The following is a 19,467-nucleotide window of genomic DNA, read 5'->3' on the forward strand; positions in this document are numbered from 1 at the left end:
TATTATATTTAAATTTATATGTAAGTATTTTGTTATATTTTAATCTAAACTATTATAAAAACATTAGAATTAGAAAGATACAAATATATGAAAAATAAAATTTATTAATAATCTTATAACATAAAATATAAAAATTTGATTAAACTCCATTTTCCCTGTACACACCACAACGACGGAAAAAATACTCTATTGAAAGATCGAACTTTAATGAAGCACTATTGATCTTAGGGCCCACATTGAATACAGTGACGCCAACATGCTCTGCACGCACAAAGAGACAAAATGGTTGATAAAAGATTTTTTTAAGTTACATTTCTTAACAAACTCTAATTTGGACTGTAGTCAACTAACAAGTACTACTTATGCTAATATTCAGAAACCCCTTCATTTTTTAAAATATGAATTTGTGTTCATTTTCATTTTCTGTGGCCTCGAGTGAAACAGAGAAAACATGTATCTGGTCATGAAGTCAAGATTTGATTATGACCCTTTTGAATGTGTTGCTCTTACCATCATTCTTTGTCAATTCCCATAACTCTTGATTTGGGAATATACTTTATCCATATTTTTAGTTTTGTTCATGTCATTAAATAATGTATTGTAACACCTTTTGCTGATGTTTATATCCATACGTATATTATATTACAATAACGTGCGTGGTTCATTGTTGTTTTGATTATTAAAGTTGCATTTTAAAAGCTGTACACGACATGGCTAGCGGAAAATACAATAGTACAATCTTGAACAAATTTTTAGGTGTTGATCTTCCATGTTATTGAAAACAACAAATATTTCAAGTATCAATTTTAATGTCCAAATCACAAGGTATGAACTGACTGAATTCAAACTATATGAACCGTGTGAACATCTGATCATTTAATAATAATAAAAAAGTTAATAACAGTCTTCAAAATTAATTTTAGGAAACAAAAAATGACAAGTTTTATTAAAAAAATATATATTATTTTTACACACTTTAAATCAACCTATAACATTCATTGGTGAATTTATTACAAACATGTCATCGTTTATTGGTTAAAGATATATATAAAAAAACTATTTGATCATAGAACAGTCAATTAATGGTCACTAGAGAAGTCGCGTGAGGATTTCTTTATCAGTTGACTAAATTGTTTTGATAAAATATGCAGTGCTTGCATGTGATTCTAATGTACACACTTGACTTTGGGCCACTATAATTCAAATCTTTCACACACATTGATCAATAAAAGTGTTCTTGGATTTTCATTTAACAGGTTCCACTTTTGGACTAGAATGATTATATTTATGATTATTATAAAATGATTGTACAAACGTGTGGCCGTAATTAATAGTATGTTATATACATACATATATATATATATATATATATATATATATATATATATATATATATATATATATATATATATATATATATATACGTGTAAGTGTAACCATTTCTTTGATAGCACGTGGTTAAACAGAATTGATGAGTATGCGTACATAAAAAAGAAGAAGAAGAAATATTTAACTTATAAGCCACCTAAGATATTGCATTTTGGTTTAGAATGTTATAATTCGATAGTTTGGCTACTAAGTGTATAAATATGAGATTTACAATGTTTATAATACAGTTTTTATAATTGTTAATTTAATTTTTTATGCAATCACATGTGAAACTCATTGAATCGAAAGTATTTTTTTTATTTTTATTTCATGAGCCTTGATAAACTCAACCGAAAATAAAGAAAAGAGTGCATTCTTAGTTGTTTTTAATATGAATACAAATATACTCAAAAGAATGATATAAATATGTATATTTAAAATAATATAAAATAAGCAGCTTAATTTAGAAGAAAGAAAAGTTTTTAAAACTGTACAATTAAATTAGAAATACAAGTAATTGAGATTTGAGATGAAATGATTAATAATGATTAAAATTAAGATTTCAGGATAAAATCAAATTCTAAAGTAAAATAAAATTTTCAAAAAATATAAAATAAGTACTAAATAGTAAACAATGAAGAAGTCACTTGCCATGACTATAATAAAATAAAATATCTTCTCATGTTAAAAAAATGAGGTTTATAATATAAGTATTGATAATATTTTTCTTTTAACTCTCTTATGAATCTTTTGATTAAAAGTTTATTTTGAACTTCAAATGTTGACCCAAAAAAAAGAACTTCAAATGAATTAGGCTAAACTCAGATTAAAATATCACAGTTTAAGTAATAAATTAAAATTGATTTAACTAATAAAATGGTTGAGAACTGTTGAAGCCGAGGATTAATTCTCATTAGCTTAGTCTGTTATTGATGTTTGGTCCATATTCAGGTATCTCAGTAGTCCACGAAGCTGAATTGATCAATTAATGGCCCATTTTAATGATACCAATTCTCCCATATAATGGGTTTCTTTTTAATACATACACTATCAATATAATTAATTAAAAGTCCTATGATATGACTTTTAAAATAATTATCATAAAATTTAATAATTTTTAACTTATAACAACTTATAATTAAATATCAATATAATTATCTTTTTACATTATCAATCTATTCTGATTAACTTCATAATATTATTACTGAATATAATGATATTGTTTGCTGATATAAAATCCTAATGTTATTTGTAAATAAAAACCCATTATGCAGCTACATGGTACAGCAGAACGAATAATGTTCCAACTTCCAATCCTTTTTCTTTTGGGTCTGAGACTATGTGGTCGTATTATGAGTTGGTATAAAGTTTGGTTATTATTTCGTCCTTTTTTTTTATCATTTTCATAAATTAATTTATAAAAATATATTTAATATATTTTTTAAAAATTCGAAAATAATTTATAAATCCATGTCACTAATGATGTAAGAAGTTGATGAGTAGGTGAAGCTATATTAGGCCCAAATGAAAGGCCTGTAGAATGGCCCAGGCTGTCCCATGTCTAGCCTTTCTCTATTAACCCAGAAAAATAGAGAAAGGCCCAAATGGAGGGCCTATAGAATGGCTCAAGCTGTTCCTGTTTCTTTATGTTATGGTGTTTGATCAAGAAAAAAAGTGCTTGATGGTCACATAGAGCTCAAAAAAAAAAAAAAAAAAAAAAAAAAAAAAAGATAATCATGTCTAACTTAGTAAACATTCAAATGTTTTTCTGTAAACATACACACAAATAGATGCTTCCACATAATGTTTACAAACCAAAATAACATTACTACTAACATAGCTTGTATGGAATTTATTGACGCATACAATCACATCATTACTATGCCAAAACTTGATTTAAAGTGCTAACTTTTCCATTTCTGCTATAGGGAGATTTAGCTCCGTTTCTTCATTAGTCAGCAAGTCCTTATCTCTTTGTGAATTGTGATGCCCAGAAGCAGATGAAGAAAAGAATGAACAGCAATTGAAGTTTATGCCTGGATATGAGTAGGTGCATATTGATCTCAAACTTGCTGTATTAAAATTGTAAGAAACAACACTTCCAGGAAGCTGCAAAAATATGGTTTGTGTTTGTTCACTATAGGCAATTGGTGTGATCTTGTAAGGCTCCCAATCACAGAAGTTGCCGCAAAAGTTTTGGTACCTAGACATAAACACTTTATGCATGACACTGTGGACTAGTCTCCACCTTAATCTTTTGGAATCATAAGAATAGAATAATCCAAGATGATCATGATCATTGAGAAGACTCCAAATATGAAAACCATCAAAATCAGTGTAGCAATAGTAAACACGGCCTCTTGATTCACACAAAGAACGGCGATAAGTCATTGTTGATTGCCAAGACCAATCCTCAAAAAAATTTGGTAGTTCATATAATTCACAATGGCTATTTTGGACTTCGTAAACCAACAAATAGCCACCTATTTCCCAATGGATTGCCCCATTTGAGTAAAGAGGAGGTGTGCCAAGTTCTTGGAACTCAAAATCAGGCAAAGAAGGCACAGTTATGTTGATGGGGAGGTGGCTCCTCCATTTGCTAGTGCCAGAAGAGAAAACATGCAATTCTAGTTCATTGGATTTTGAAGATCCTGCTTCAACAAGCACAACCTCAAATTGACATCCATCAAAGGCTAATCCAACTCTAACAACATGCCCTTGGATACATGCTTGAGGGATCATGATAGAGTGCTTGGTGAGGGGATTGAACACATGGTAACATGATTGATCCTCACTATAACCAGACAAGAGAATTAAGCCATTGCAAGAAGCAAGGGTCTGCACAAAGCTATCAGTGAAGAAGCTGAGGGAATGATTAAGGGAAGCTCCACTTTCATGGTCAACATCCATGAACACAAACTGAGATGACCCATTTTCAAACTGATAGTGGCAAACAAGACCAACACTGCTATCATGAGATACGGTGCAAACAGCTCCACAACTCTCATTTTCCATACTCATTGATTCAAACCGGTGATTCTCAAGGCAAGAATCGATTTTCCACCACTTGATCAAGGCCTATGAACTAACAGATGAACGTGATTAATGCACTTGATTTTAGGCTAGTGGAATTTTTTTTTCTAAAGGAAGGAAGAACCATTCATTATGATCATTCAAATCGTGTTGACTTTGAATATTTTAAAAGTTTGGAAGAAACTTCCTGTGGCTTGGAAGAAACTTTCCCAAGAGATACACAGAAACAGACAGTAAAGTCTCTAGATTTTAGCACCATCCAAGAAAATGCTAAATTAGACGAAGTTTTCCATGTGAAGTGTTTCACACTTTTTATTCACTACCAGTAAATAAAGCATGAATAGAAAACATTAGGGAAAAAAAAAATAAAGGCAATAACTCTCTTATTGAATGCAGACTATGTTGACATATATATTTACGTGTATGTATTCATGAAAGCATTGTTGTTTTAGCATGTCATTATAAAACATCCAACATGTCCCAGAGAGATAAAATGAAACATGGAAAATGGATAATAGAATTTAGTAAACAAAAATGATGATCATAGAAGAAAATGAATACCCAGATGGAAAAAGTAACTGAATGGAACTAAAAGAATAAAAATACCTTGATGGGTTGCCAAGAATGTGAAGAGCAGTGAATTTAATTTCTTGAGAATTACTGAAATTTACGATTGAAGATCACTTCTTCTATTTCATTAAGCAGAGCTAATAAAACAAAGACAAAGACTTAAATCAATTAAAACGACAAAAGGGAAAGAAAAAGCTGAGAGAATCTATGAACAGAAGCAGATTATTGTTTGAGCTTTTCTTCTGCGTGCTCCTTAAGTAATCTGGCTTTTCTATTGTTGACTTTGCAGTCAACCTCATTCTAATTGGTCTACATTATAAAACCGTTGGAAAATGCATTGGATTAGAACTATCTCTATCTTTTTTTCTTTATATATTCCTTTTGGTGTGAAAGCATATTTTGATGGTGCAAAAGTAGCATTGTTGGCAACAAATCAACGGAAATAATTCTATAATCAAAAGCATGATAAGGACTTTGTGGTGTTGTCGGATTTAACAAATGAAAAATTAGAATAAAAAAAGAAAGAAAGATGTCTACATTAACTTTTATGATTGATTTTAAGTAAGTGGTAATTTTTTATCAAAAATGATTTATTACATTGAAAATATAATAAATATATTTTAATGAAGTTTAGAAAACCAAATGAAAACTTAAATTAAACTTAAAGGATAAAAAAAATATAATTTTACTTAATAATAATCTCAGCACTGACTACAAGTATAAAATCTCTACTGTAGCATAGCAAATTCAAGTACATTATACAAGTATTTAAAACTTAAGGTAATCTTTAAAAAATAAAATAAATATATAAATAAAAAATAAGTATCACCATATATAATGTTGGAATCATATATTTGAAAAAAAAAGTATATTAAAAAATATCTTCAATGTAAATATTAACGATTCTATTCTATTAGATAAAAATAAATTTAAAAGTTAGATTTTTAGCAATTGAAAATTTTATTAAAATAAATTGTATAAATCATGATGTATTATTTCTTTGTTTAGTAATATGAAATGGTACATCGAAAGTCAAGTTTTAATTATAAAATATTTAGTGTAAGAAATAGCACGTGACTTAGTAAAAAAATATTTTATAAAAAATGTTTTCATTCTAAAAAATAGAGACTCAAATTATATACAAGAATTATACTAAATATTTGAAGCAGGTGTATAAAACGTTTTATTTTTAGGACTGAGTTTTTAAGTATTTATAAATAAAAATTAAATATTTATTATATTAAAATTATAAAAATATGACAAATACTTTTCTTTTAACAAAATTGATTATTATTAATTAATTATCTTTAACCGTTAGTTAACAATTTTATTTTATATTATAAAACCAAGCCCTCAGTCTACATTAAAACTAACAAAGTTGCCCATAATGTTTCCATAGTATTAGGCTTCTTTTTTTTTTTTTTGGGTCCACGTAGTTTAGGGTTAAAACAAGCTCACTATGTTTTGGATTGACATTTGGTCAGTTTAGTCACCCAAACACCCAATGCAAGGTATGGAACGTGCTTCTCGGCTCATTGACTCATCAAAATAACTCTGATTTTATGAAGTTAAAAAGAATAAATTAAGAAAAAGAGAAACGTAATTTTATCTAATTAATAAATTAAGAAACTAAACAGGCAGTTTTTTACAATAACTTGTGTTTTGTTGTTTCAGTTTATATATTATGGTTTCTTTGGCACCACCCTTCCGGTTCCAAAATTTTATTTTTAGAAGTGACTAACATTTCAAAACTTTGTTTATGGAAGAAAGAGATAATGTTATTAGGAAAAAATAGTGACAAATCTTAAGCGTAGTTCTATAAATGTTATTAATGTTATTTATTAATTAAAATTAGCGATTTACTTCAATAACATGGTAGTATTAAATACAAAATTTTATTAAAATAAAACTTTAATTTTAATCGGTAGCATCATCTATATTACAAAACATAAGTTTATTCGTGAAAAAAAAAAAGACTTTGTTCAGTTGAGCATATAAATTAATCAGCCCAATCAGCCCATTTTGACTACTCTCTACCTGAGTATAACTTGAATAATAAAATAAAAAAAAATAAAAACATAACTCCTTATAATTCTCTCAATATGTGCTATTACAAGGCGCTGTTAAAATAAAGACAAACCGAAAGCAATTTTTTTTCTATCTACTTAGGTGTTAAGGAATGATTTTGAGCAATGTCAATGAGTTTTTTACGCTCAAAATAACATTAATTCAACAACAACAAAAAAGTATCAGGACAGAGATTGTCACAGAAGTTAATTTTTAATGATCTGTGAACACATTGTGTTTGATTGAATAGTGCGAAAATATTTACACGAACCGGATATCAAAAGAAATGGTGTTAATACCACTTTGCCTTATTTGTTTTCCCCAGTTCCACAGACACAGTCTGCATAATAACGGATTTAAATCGTAAGGGCGGACGTAAAAGTCAGAATGATTATTAACATCTGATTAAGGCAACACCTGGGTTCAATCACCCCAACAAAGTGGATGAGGCTTGAGTTGAACTCCAAAAGCACTAACAAAATACAAAGAAAGAATGCATTTATTGTTGTTTGCCAACTTTTGTTAATTTCAATTCTTTTTATCAGTGCTCAAATTGAAAAATACAGTTGAGAATAAAAAAAAATGATGCTCTGAAATTTTAACTAGAAACAAATTGGAGTAAAACAAGTTAGGTCTAATAGCTGGCATGGAAGAGTGGAGGAAAAAAAAAAACACACAAGCAACAGTGAAAAGAGAGGAATAAAACAACTCTTAACGACATGCATTGGATTCAAGGATTCTTATCCAGTGTGGACTATATTATGGAAGGGAAAGCTCAAGTTACAACGATATTAAGAGGGCAAAGGCCGCTCCTCCAAACACAAAAGCTGCTATCTGCGGAAACAAAAAGCAACTGTACTAAACCATAATTTGGCTAACAATGAAAACCAAAATCTATCTTAACTTGGCCCGCTTTGGCATGCTACTACTAAGACTGGCTCGTGACTTACCAAAGCTCTTTGCCTTCCTTCTTTTCCTATCTTCTTCGCTGTCAGATTCATTCCCTTTCTCCCTATCTGCATTGCTTGCTTCCCTCTCCAGTTCCTCCCATGTCTTTCCTTTCTCTTCCTCTGAATCCTCCTCAGAATCATCCTCTTCGTCGTCATCCTCCGACTCAACAAGTGATTCACTGTCAGAAGCATCATCTTCTGAATCTGATTCAGGTTCCACATCGGATGGTTCATAACCTTTGTCCGACTCCTCTGAGTTCTCAGACTCAGAATCAGTAGCTTCCAAATTCAGAAACTCCCAACCACCACCTTCAATAAAGCTCTGAGGGTCATCTGTGATTGTCTTTAGGATCTGACGCCAGTTAAGATTCAGCCTGCTTTCATAATACTTTATGTCGGTTGTGTCAAGCCACTCCTTGATTCCATCCAGTGATGTAGAAGGGATAGAATCAATCCTGAGGACATCCCGCTTGAAGTCCTTAAATACAATTGTCATATCAAAGTTCTTCTGCCCAAGTCCAACTCTCTCTAGATTCACAATCTCAATCTCACCAAGTGTCACAACAAGGAAAGGGGTCTCTATCAGTTCAACAAGGCAGGCTGAAGTAGGGACAATAAATACAGAAGATTTATGAGGCACCCCAGGAAACCCAAGCTCTCTAAGAGGTTGATCAAACTCCAAGTCAAGGCCATTGAATTGTGGTTGTCCCCATAGATCATTCACGCGATTCACAAAGCTTTGAAACTCTACATTAATTTTGTTCTTTCTGTCTCTCTCTCGCTGTTCTTCTTCAAGCTCATCAGGGTCATAGGCTGATCTCTTTCCACCTCCAACGTTCTGGACCATGTCCATAACCTCAACATAAAATTGAACATCCTTGGTCTTCTTATTTCCAACCATGATATGGTTGTGCAGATGGAAGTGCAGGAGAGTGATCATTTCATTTTCAGCTGGCTGAAAAAATGCATGCTTAACATTCCCAAACATTATGTCTACGCGCTCATCTTGCCTGGTGGTAGAGTAACGAAATCCATTCACATGAGCCTCAAGGGTACCGGGTATCTTCCTTCCACGCCCACCAAAAGCAGGACGGATCCAAAGGTCTGACAACCTTATTGGCTTAAATCTATTATTAGCAAGCTGCAGTTTCTCCTGAGTAACCAAGGTTGCCCTCTCAGCTCTCTCAGACTCCCTCGCTACAACTTGTCTTCGGAGTGTTTTAATGGACTGCACAACCTCACTAATGTGTCTTGAATCCTTGGAACGGAATGAAGCCTCCTTCAAATATATAGATCCCGGGAATTTAACCGAGTTCGCATCATGAGTACTGAAAGGGGTTCCAGGAACATTGAAAATAATTCTCACATAGCAATTGCGGTTGGTGTCCTGCTGGCTGGAAACAGTTCGAATGAAAGCCACATGAAAAGGTACCATGCTTCCATTTATAGGCAAGAGAACTGCTTCATTTTTCTGATCAATTTGAATCATCATCTCTCTGGGAGGGGGAAGGTCATTTATGTTCTTGTACGCCACCAGTTCTGTTGAAGCCCTTGCAGAGGAACGATTATCTCCTTTCTCACTACCACCACCAGCAAGTCTCCTTGCAGTTTCTTCATTTTTCTGACGAGCAAGTTCTGCCTGATGCTGTCTTCGAAGTTCCTCCTTTGAAATTTCATGATTGTCTGACCTTAGAGTTGTCTTAGACATAACTGCGCTATTGGCACCTGCTTTTGTGCTTGGTCTTTCCTCCTCATCATCCTCATTAAAAGAATATGCCACATCCTTCAGAGCTTTTGAGCTCATAGAAGTTACAACTTCGGTTTTATCTTTGTTGATGATGATTGTGTCAGCAAGCAACAGAGAGAATTGCTTGTTCTTAGACTTACTATTCTCACACTGCAAATTCTGAAAACCAATTGACACGTTAAAGACCATGCCTTCTTTAATTATCTGTTCATTTTTTGCATTAATATTCAATCCTGACTCGCGAAACTCAATGCCGATGCCTGTCCCGGCAGATTTTGTCAAATATGAAATCAAGTCTGGAGCATCCCTTTCCACGACAGAAGCTGCAGCTTGGTATGCAGTACTCAACCTGTTTCCAGGCTTCAATGATCCAATGACAGCTTCTTGGGCTTTCAGAAGAACCTCATAAGCCCTACTTTGAATACGTTCAGCATCAATCAAGAAGGTTCTAGCTATGTTTGAACAGTAACTGTTATACCGGGCTCCAACTGCACATATAATCACACTGGCAGAATCATAATGCAGTAACTCATCATTGCTGACAGCACTAGGTCTTAGATCAAACACTGCACCACTCTGAAAAATTGGGGGGTAACAAATGTCAACATTCTCTGCCTTCAGCTTAACGTTGATTTTGGAAGGTTCCAGTATAACTTTCTCCGTCTCCTCCATCAATGTTGAATGAGAGACTTTCTTCTCCTCATCAATTACATTCTCAAGTTTTGAAACAACAAAATTTTTCATCACACTGGATGTCAAGTATGCTGCTTTCTTAATTGATGTAAGCTCCTCACTACTTTTTCCAGCAAACAATGTGGACAACCCATTGGCCACATCACTCAGATGAAATCCTGTATTCTTTAATTTATCAGTCCATGCTTCAAGCAGTTTCCCTTCAGGAGCCTCTCTTGGTACGTGTCCAACAGTGGAAGAATCACGACCGTCGGACTTAGACTGAGCACGGATGGCACGGAATATAGCATCCATTAGAGCAGTTCCATCATCATTTTTAGGTTTGACATGCAAAACAAAATCTGCACCAACTGCCTCTCTAGCAGGCTTTTTGACAGATTCCAGAATAGATGCTTTTTTTTGGCTGCACAAGATATGGATCTGCTGCTTCATGAAAACCATAATTGTCTCAGGGAACTCAAATCCAAGCAGCCATAAGTTAAGAGCAGTAGATTTCAGGTATCGCAGGTCTTCTGAAGGTGGAGGGCATGCAATTGCAATTGCATCAGAAGAGCCCCACAGATCTGCTTTGTGTTCATCCCAATGTGAATAAAAAGTCTTCAATCGGGATTGAAATACATTCAGATTAATTGAATATGCAGTCCCTGCTGCACTGGCCTTTCCATTGGGAGGTTGTGTACTTCCATTTCGACGTTCTGCCATAATTTGCTACCACTCTGAAAAAAAAAAAAAAAAGCATGGTAACACTAATAAGAAAGTTTACAAACAATTACTGATGCAAAATACTTTTCAGTTCTATTTCAGCAACTGAACAGTGGGTAGTGGGTACCTAAAGGAAGGAGTCCTAGTTTGTGATGTTTCGTCTCAACAAGAAATTAAACCAATAAATAATGTATTCCATTATCATATTTAGCTTGTCAGTCACAGTTGCAATAGAGATGAATTATTCTAGTGATTGTCATATTCTTCCTCCACATTGAAGTTTAAAAATTAAACTAGGAAAAAGAATCCATCCATAAATATTAAAAAAAAACAAAAAATAGAAATTGACTAATTGTTACTTCAGACTCCAACAAACATTCACATATGAAAAATATATATATTTAAAAGGGCTGGTAGAATCTTCTGAGAAATTCAAGTAGGAAATGAAAATTTGCTGCATATATACAGTAATCAGTTCCAGTAGAGCTACCGTGCAATGAATAGTTGGTGGAAGACTTCAATTTTGAGAGCAATAGAAGATTGAACTTTTCACAGCATTTCAAAAGCTAGACACCAATGCATAGCAAGAGCAGTCCAAAAATCATGAAATGCCTATCTTTTTGACATATAAGTTTACCTGTGAACAATATAAAGCTTCAGTTATTAGGGCCTCAACAATGAAGATGGAATTCAAATCCAACATACAAATTGCCTTGTACATAATGCCAAATCACAGGGCAAGTGATACAGTAACACTAACTGAGACAATTAAGGGCAAATTTCTTACTCTAAAGGAATGAGTATTTGGATAGTCTCCAATAAATCATTTCATATAACTCTATGATAAACAAACCAAAACTTTCAATTACTTAGCCAATAATTCCAGATAATCAATTTTGTTTAAAACAAATACACAAAAAGAAGATGGCTAGTACTTTCAAAGACGAAATCTAGGGTTTCATGATTCTAAAATTATAGGATATAATGAAAACCAAAATTAAACCCACAAGAATGGAAAACATCGAAACCTTTTCGGTCGATTTGCAGCTGGGGTGTGCCAAAGCTCTTCTTTTTTATTTTTTCCCTTCAATGAATTCGGGGCGAAATTGGGCACGGTTCCAAGATCGAAGTTTCAATTCGTACCATATACTCTGTGCGGTGAATTGTGGGGAAGATGGAGCATCGACCTATCATCGGAACCAAAAAGATGACGGAAAGTAAATATCATCTCTTCGAATTTCGAAGAGAGGGAAAATAGGGTTCGTCTGGGAACAATGATTATACCATCATAGAAAGCCCAGGCACTAATGTAAAGGATACAAGAGTATGAAAACAATTAACATATAGTTTTATTTATACTTTTTTAAAAAGTAATTTATTTTATTTTATTTTTTAAATTTTATAATATTAATTTAAATTAATGAATATTCTTATATAACTATTAAATTGTCTGTGTACTATACCAAAAATATTATTAAATTAAAATTATATTATATTTTAAAAATAATGAATTTTAAGAAATAAATATTTTTACTATATTGAATATGATTAAATTAGAAAATAAATGTTAAATATAAAATAATTTTCATGATATGAAAAATATAAAATAATTTTTAAAAATGCTCTTATTTAATATATCTCTTAAAAAAATTATTATTTAATAACTAGAACTCGAGTTTAATATATAGAGCTTGATTTTTTTATCCCTTCTTTGAAAAGGCATCGTTAAAGAGTCTGTTATCGTAGAATAGTTAGAATGATTTAGTCCTGAAATTTAAGTTTTGTCGTAAAAAATAACAAAAGTATGGATAACTTGATAATTTGTTTTTATAATTTTTCATAATTTTAAAATTTTTATTTATCTCTTTTTATATTTTTTTTACAAACTTTATTTAAGTTTAAAAATATCCATAGAATATATGAGAAATTTACTAGTTTTGTAATTAATTTTCTGTAATATATTCTTTTATAATTAAGCTTCTACAATTTTAAAAAACAAATCTCATATACTTCAAATTTTAAGTTTATTTTCACTTTTAATTTTTATACTTTAACTTATATACAATTTTAGTCTAATTTTAATTGTCTTTTAAATTTTCTAATTATTTAAATTAAAATTTTAACCTAAAATTATATTTAATAATTAACAAAAAATTGATGAATATATGATATTATATTCATTTGTATAAATTAATAAAAAATTATTTTAATAAAATATAATAAAAAATTTAATTTTTATTTAATTATTTATATGTATGTATATACATATATATATATATATATATTACAAATTTGTATAAATTAATGATATATATTTATTATTTTATTTAACAAATAAAATTTAGAGTAAAAAATTAATTTAAAAGATTAAACAAGAACAATTAAATTTTAAAAAAAATAAAAATCACAGACAAGTTAAACTATAAAAATTATAATTATAATTAATCTAAACTTTAATAATCAGATTATGTAATCATTATAATCTCCATTTCTAAAAATGACTTGCAAATAACCGAAAATATTTGTTATGGGAGAGGATTTGATGGTCAACCAATAAAAACTAAGTAAAAAATTTTAGAAGAATACGCACCACATTAAAAAAAATTAAAATGAAATAAAATAATACAAGGTCCTACAAAGAAATTAAATATTCAACCATTTATCAAAAACAAAGTATTTAACCTGCATCTTTTACCCTTCATCCTTCTTCTGTTGTTTCAAAGAAAACAGCCCGCCAAAAAAAAATGAATGTAAACAGTAAAGCACAAAACAAGAAGTTAGATGACATAATGAGAAGCAAAAATTGCAGCAGTTGCTAAAAGAGACAACCACGTAAACATTATAAAGACATACATTGGATTCATGAATTGCTAACAATAAGCTGAAGCTGAACTATATTAACGAACGAAAAGGCCTAGGTTACAATGATATCACAACTCCTCCAAACACAAAAGCTGCTATTCGCAGAAACACTAGAGTAACTGAACTAAACCATAAACCAGTAAAGAACTACAGCCAAAATCTATCTTAACTTGGCCCGCTTTGGCATGCTGCTACTTAGACTGGCTCGTGATTTACCAAAGCTTTTTGCCTTCCTTCTTTTCCTATCTTCTTCGCTGTCAGATTCATTCCCTTTCTCCCTATCTGCATTGCTTGCTTCCCTCTCCAGTTCCTCCCATGTCTTTCCTTTCTCTTCCTCTGAATCCTCCTCAGAATCATCCTCATCATCATCCTCAGACTCAACAAGTGATTCACTGTCAGAAGCCTCATCTTCTGAATCCGATTCAGGTTCCACATCAGATGGTTCGTATCCTTTGTCTGACTCCTCTGAGTTCTCAGATTCGGAATCAGTAGCTTCCAAATTAAGGAACTCCCACCCACCACCTTCAATAAAGCTCTGAGGGTCATCTGTAATTGTCTTTAGGATCTGCCGCCAATTAAGATTTAGCCTGCTTTCATAATACTTTATGTCGGTTGTGTCAAGCCACTCCTTGATTCCATCCAGTGATGTAGAAGGGATAGAATCAATCCTGAGGACATCCCGCTTGAAGTCCTTAAATACAATTGTCATATCAAAGTTCTTCTGCCCAAGTCCAACTCTCTCTAGATTCACAATCTCAATCTCACCAAGTGTCACAACAAGGAAAGGGGTCTCTATCAGTTCAACAAGGCAGGCTGAAGTAGGGACAATAAATACAGAAGATTTATGAGGCACCCCAGGAAACCCAAGCTCTCTAAGAGGTTGATCAAACTCAAGGTCAAGGCCATTGAATTGAGGCTGTCCCCATAGATCATTCACCCGATTCACAAAGGTTTGAAATTCTACATTAATTTTGTTCTTTCTGTCTCTCTCTCGCTGTTCTTCTTCAAGCTCATCAGGGTCATAGGCTGATCTCTTTCCACCTCCTACGTTTTGGACCATGTCCATAACCTCAACATAAAATTGAACATCCTTGGTCTTTTTATTTCCAACCATAATATGGTTGTGCAGATGAAAGTGTAGCAGTGTAATCATTTCATTCTCTGCCGGCTGAAAAAATGCATGCTTAACATTCCCAAACATTATGTCTACACGCTCATCTTGCCTGGTAGTAGAATAACGAAAACCATTCACGTGAGCCTCTAGTGTACCAGGTATCTTCCTTCCACGCCCACCAAAAGCAGGACGAATCCAAAGGTCAGACAATCTTATTGGCTTAAATCTATTATTAGCAAGCTGCAGTTTCTCCTGAGTAACCAAGGTTGCCCTCTCAGCTCTCTCAGACTCCCTTGCTACAACTTGTCGTCTGAGTGTTTTAATGGACTGCACAACCTCACTTATGTGCCTTGAATCCTTCGAGCGGAATGAAGCCTCCTTCAAATATATAGATCCTTGAAACTTCATCGAGTTTGAATCATGAGGACTGAAAGGGGTTCCAGGAACGTTAAAAATAATTCTGACATAGCAATTTCGATTGGTATCCTGCTGGCTGGAAACAGTTCGAATGAAAGCCACATGAAAAGGTACCATGCTTCCATTTATAGGCAAGAGAACTGCTTCATTCTTCTGATCAATCTGGATCATCATTTCTCTGGGAGGGGGAAGGTCATTTATGTTTTTATAGGCCACCAGTTCTGCAGAAGTCCTCACGGAAGACCTGTTGTCTCCAGTTTCCTTTCCACCACCAGCAAGTCTCCGTGCAGTTTCTTCATTTTTCTGACGAGCAAGTTCTGCCTGATGCTGTCTTCGAAGTTCCTCCTTTGAAATCTCATGATTATCTGACCTTAGAGTAGTCTTAGACATCAAGGGCTCAGAACCATTGGCATCAGCTTTTGCACTGGGAATTTCCTCATCCTCATCCTCGTTGAAAGAATAAGCCACATCTTTTAGAGCTTTTGAGCTCATAATAGTCACAACTTCAGTTTTATCTTTGTTTATGATGACAGTGTCAGCAAGCAATAAAGAGAAGTTCTTCTTGCTCTTAGACTTGAGGCTCTCACTTTGTACGTTCTGAAACCCTAGTGACACATTAAAGACCATGCCTTCTTTAACTATCTGCTCATTTTTGGCATTAAGATTCAAACCTGATTCTCGAAACTCAATACCAATGCCTGTCCCAGCAGACTTTGTCAAGTACGGAATCAGGTCAGCAGCCTCACTTTCTACAACGGAAACAGCAGCTTGGTATGCAGCACTCAACCTGTTTCCAGGCTTCAATGATCCAATGACAGCTTCATGGGCTTTCAGAAGAACCTCATAAGCCCTACTTTGAAGAGGGTCAGCATCAATCAAGAAGGTCCTGGCTATGTTTGAGCAGTAGCTCTTATACCGGGCCCCAACAGCACATAAGATCACACTGGCAGAGTCATAATGAAGTAACTCGTCATTGCTAACAGCACTAGGTCTGAGATCAAATTCCCCTCCACTCTGAAAAATTGGTGGGTAACAAATATCAACATTCTCTGCCTTCAGTTTACAGTTGACTTTTGAAGGCTCCAGGATAACTTTCTCCGTCTCCTCCATCAATGTAGAATGAGAAACTTTCTTCTCTTCATCAATTACATTCTCAAGCTTTGGAACAACAAAGTTTTTCATAACACTTGTTGTCAGATATGCTGCTCTCTTAATTGATGTAAGCTCCTCATTACTCTTTCCAGCAAACAATGAAGACAACCCATTGGCCACGTCACTCAACTGAAATTTTGTGTTTTTTAATTTTTCAGCCCACGCTTCAAGAAGTTTCCCTTCCGGAGCCTCTCTCGATATGTATCCCACAGTGGGAGTATCATGACCATCAGACTTAGACTGAGCACGAATGGCACGAAATATAGCATCCATTAGAGCAGTTCCATCATCATTTTTAGGCTTGACGTGCAAAACAATATCCACACCAACTGCTTCTTTGGCAGTTTTTTTGACAGATTGAAGAATTGATGCCTTCTTCTGGCTGCATAAGATATGGATCTGCTTCTTCATGAAGACCATAATTGTCTCCGGGAATTCAAATCCAAGAAGCCACAAGTTCAGAGCAGTTGATTTCAAGTATCGCAGATCTTCTGAAGGTGGAGGACATGCAACAGCAATTGCATCAGAAAAGCCCCATAGATCTATTTTGTGTTCATCCCAATGAGAATAACATGCCCTCAGTCTGGTTTGAAATGCATTGAGATCAATAGAATAGGCACTTCCTGCAGCACTAGCCTTTCCATTGGCTGCTTGGGAACCTCCATTCCGATGATCAGCCATGGTCCACTATGAATGAAAGAGAAACAAAAACACAGATAAGAAACTGAACAAAAAAATTACAGATGTAAACTCCATTTTCTAATTTCTTCTGGCTCTGAAACTATATGTAAAGGAACAAATAGTCCTACTGCATCATGTTTAATCTGAACTTGATATTCAAGTACGCCAAGGATTAAAATTTTATTACATTTTCATATGTGGCTTATCAATCAAGTAATCACAACAGAACAGAGCTATTCAACTTTGAGCCCCAAAATTAAACTAGGGAAATTTTTTCCATTACATAAAGATTAGATCACTTATAAAAGATGGTACAGGGATGGAAATTTCTCTTTAGTCTCCAATACAGATTTTCCTCAGAGGGTGCAAAAAATAATCAGAGAAAAGCAAAAATGCTCCAAAAATATTTTGCGCAAATGAAATTTGTACACAAACCTTGCGCATGTACAGAGAATGATTCTAGTGATAGTACCTTTTAATGAATAGTGTTTGGACAACTTCAGTGCTATGAGTAAAAGACGACTCCACTTTCACAACATTCAGAAATTGAACACAACTGTCTAGCAGTAGCAGTAGTAACCCATCATAACAGCAAAACACCTGCTTTTTCCCGTTCGCAGGAACAAAAAGAAAATTATCAGTATCGCAAGAGACACTAGTGAGTCCCTACCAAAACCACAAAAAAAATTCAAAACCAGCAAACAAATTATCTTATACACAATGCCATAGCACAGTAGACACCCTGATTACAAGAACTACACTTTCAAAATTCGACACACAAACTCAATCAATACTCAATTAGTCGAGAAGACTAAAACAAAAAGCTCAAAAAACGCACATGAGCAACAACAATGGAGACAGTAAAACTCAAACATCCTTTAAAAAATCGCAACATATAAATCAAAACAACTCCGATAAACATCGAATTAAATAATATATTCCACTTATTCAGCCAATAATAGTTCACAAAACAGTTATCCACGAAAAAAATGCTGGCAAAAAATTAGGGTTTGTAGCCTTCAAATAGCGCGAAGCATCAGTGTCTCAATGACGCATGCCGCATTAGCGGAGTAACTGAGAGAAAATTGTAAGCACTGCAGCGTCGGAATACGAGATGCAACGCCGCATCATCCTTTGAAGTTCCGTTTAAGTAAAATACAAAATATTCAAAACTTCAAAATCCACCACAGACAAAGGGAATAATGAAAACGAAAAAATCGAAACACGGAATTTATTGGAAGAAAAGCAAGAGAAAAATGGCTCTTACTCACTCACTAACTCGTAGTAGAAAGTCGAAAAGTGTGTTGGGAGTTGAGTGAGGGTTTTGTTCCGTTTCTGCTTTGGATTAGGGAAAGTTGCGCCCTAGTTGATGAGGTTAAGCAATGAATGGTTATTGTAATTAGGGTTTCAGAGAATGAGTATAAAAGGTGTTTTGAGGAGAAAGAGAGAAGTGTTGGGTTCAGATCAGAGAGAGAAATTAGGGTTCATCTCTCAAATGATAGTGCTAATGTTTTGGTTTCGTTGCATGTCTTAAAACCAGAGAGGGGTTAGCGAGAAAGACAGTGTGTGTGTGTGTGTGTGTGTAGAAAATGCGCGAAAGGACCGCGGGCAAAATAATGGCAAAAAGAGTTTCATTATCGCGAAAACAAAAATAAATAAATAGGTAGAAGTGAAATCATATTCGGGTTCAAAGTCCAAGAAAAGTATAAGGATTATTTATTGATTTTTTATACTTTTCCGTTTGTGTGTTTTAAGAATTATAAAAATGAAAAAAAAAAGTTTGTGATTTTAAGTAAAATTTAATTTGGATATATAATGTTACTATAAAGGTTTATAACATATATTGTCATGGTTAAATGATATCTTTTTATGTAAATACTTTCTTTTAAATTATATTAAAATCAAAGGCTTCAAAGTAATATAAAGGAAATTTATACAAGACTTTAACAATAGAAATATATTTAATTATTATATGTTTAATCCAATCTAATTATTGTTAAACTAGATTATAAAACAATCTAAAAAAATTTAATTAATAGTAAATTAAAATTATACTTTTAAAATTACATGTAAATACTACCGTTGATGCGCCAGGATTTTGAGAATTACGT

At 33.2% G+C, this 19,467-nt stretch overlaps 2 protein-coding genes across 9 annotated transcripts; both read right to left on the reverse strand.

The window, feature by feature from the left end:
- Positions 1-6,403: 6,403 nt before the first annotated feature.
- On the reverse strand, positions 6,404-12,448 carry LOC113849492 (FACT complex subunit SPT16-like). Of its 2 annotated transcripts, XM_027479437.1 has the most exons (4): positions 12,415-12,448; positions 12,159-12,317; positions 11,621-11,767; positions 6,404-11,144 (listed from the first exon to the last, which is right to left on the reverse strand). In XM_027479437.1, the coding sequence occupies exon 4, from the start codon at positions 11,128-11,130 to the stop codon at positions 7,933-7,935; it is 3,198 nt and encodes a 1,065-aa protein (XP_027335238.1). In that variant the 5' UTR covers positions 11,131-11,144; positions 11,621-11,767; positions 12,159-12,317; positions 12,415-12,448; the 3' UTR covers positions 6,404-7,932. The 2 variants fall into 2 exon arrangements, with proteins under 2 accessions (XP_027335238.1, XP_027335237.1); XM_027479436.1 differs by lacking the exon at positions 11,621-11,767 and having other exon boundaries at positions 6,404-11,146; positions 12,160-12,434.
- Positions 12,449-13,764: 1,316 nt separating this feature from the next.
- LOC113849490 (FACT complex subunit SPT16-like) lies at positions 13,765-19,002 on the reverse strand. 7 transcript variants are annotated; one of them, XM_027479429.1, is made up of 3 exons: positions 18,624-18,988; positions 17,829-17,956; positions 13,765-17,362 (listed from the first exon to the last, which is right to left on the reverse strand). In XM_027479429.1, exon 3 carries the CDS (start codon positions 17,354-17,356, stop codon positions 14,153-14,155), a length of 3,204 nt encoding a protein of 1,067 aa, XP_027335230.1. In that variant the 5' UTR covers positions 17,357-17,362; positions 17,829-17,956; positions 18,624-18,988; the 3' UTR covers positions 13,765-14,152. The 7 variants fall into 7 exon arrangements, with proteins under 7 accessions (XP_027335230.1, XP_027335231.1, XP_027335236.1 ...); XM_027479430.1 differs by having other exon boundaries at positions 13,767-17,362; positions 18,628-18,988; XM_027479431.1 differs by having other exon boundaries at positions 13,905-17,370; positions 18,624-18,945.
- Positions 19,003-19,467: the final 465 nt, after the last annotated feature.

This window comes from Abrus precatorius, unplaced genomic scaffold (genome assembly GCF_003935025.1).
Source record: "Abrus precatorius isolate BTA unplaced genomic scaffold, Abrus_2018 Scaffold9, whole genome shotgun sequence".
NCBI lineage: Eukaryota > Viridiplantae > Streptophyta > Magnoliopsida > Fabales > Fabaceae > Abrus > Abrus precatorius.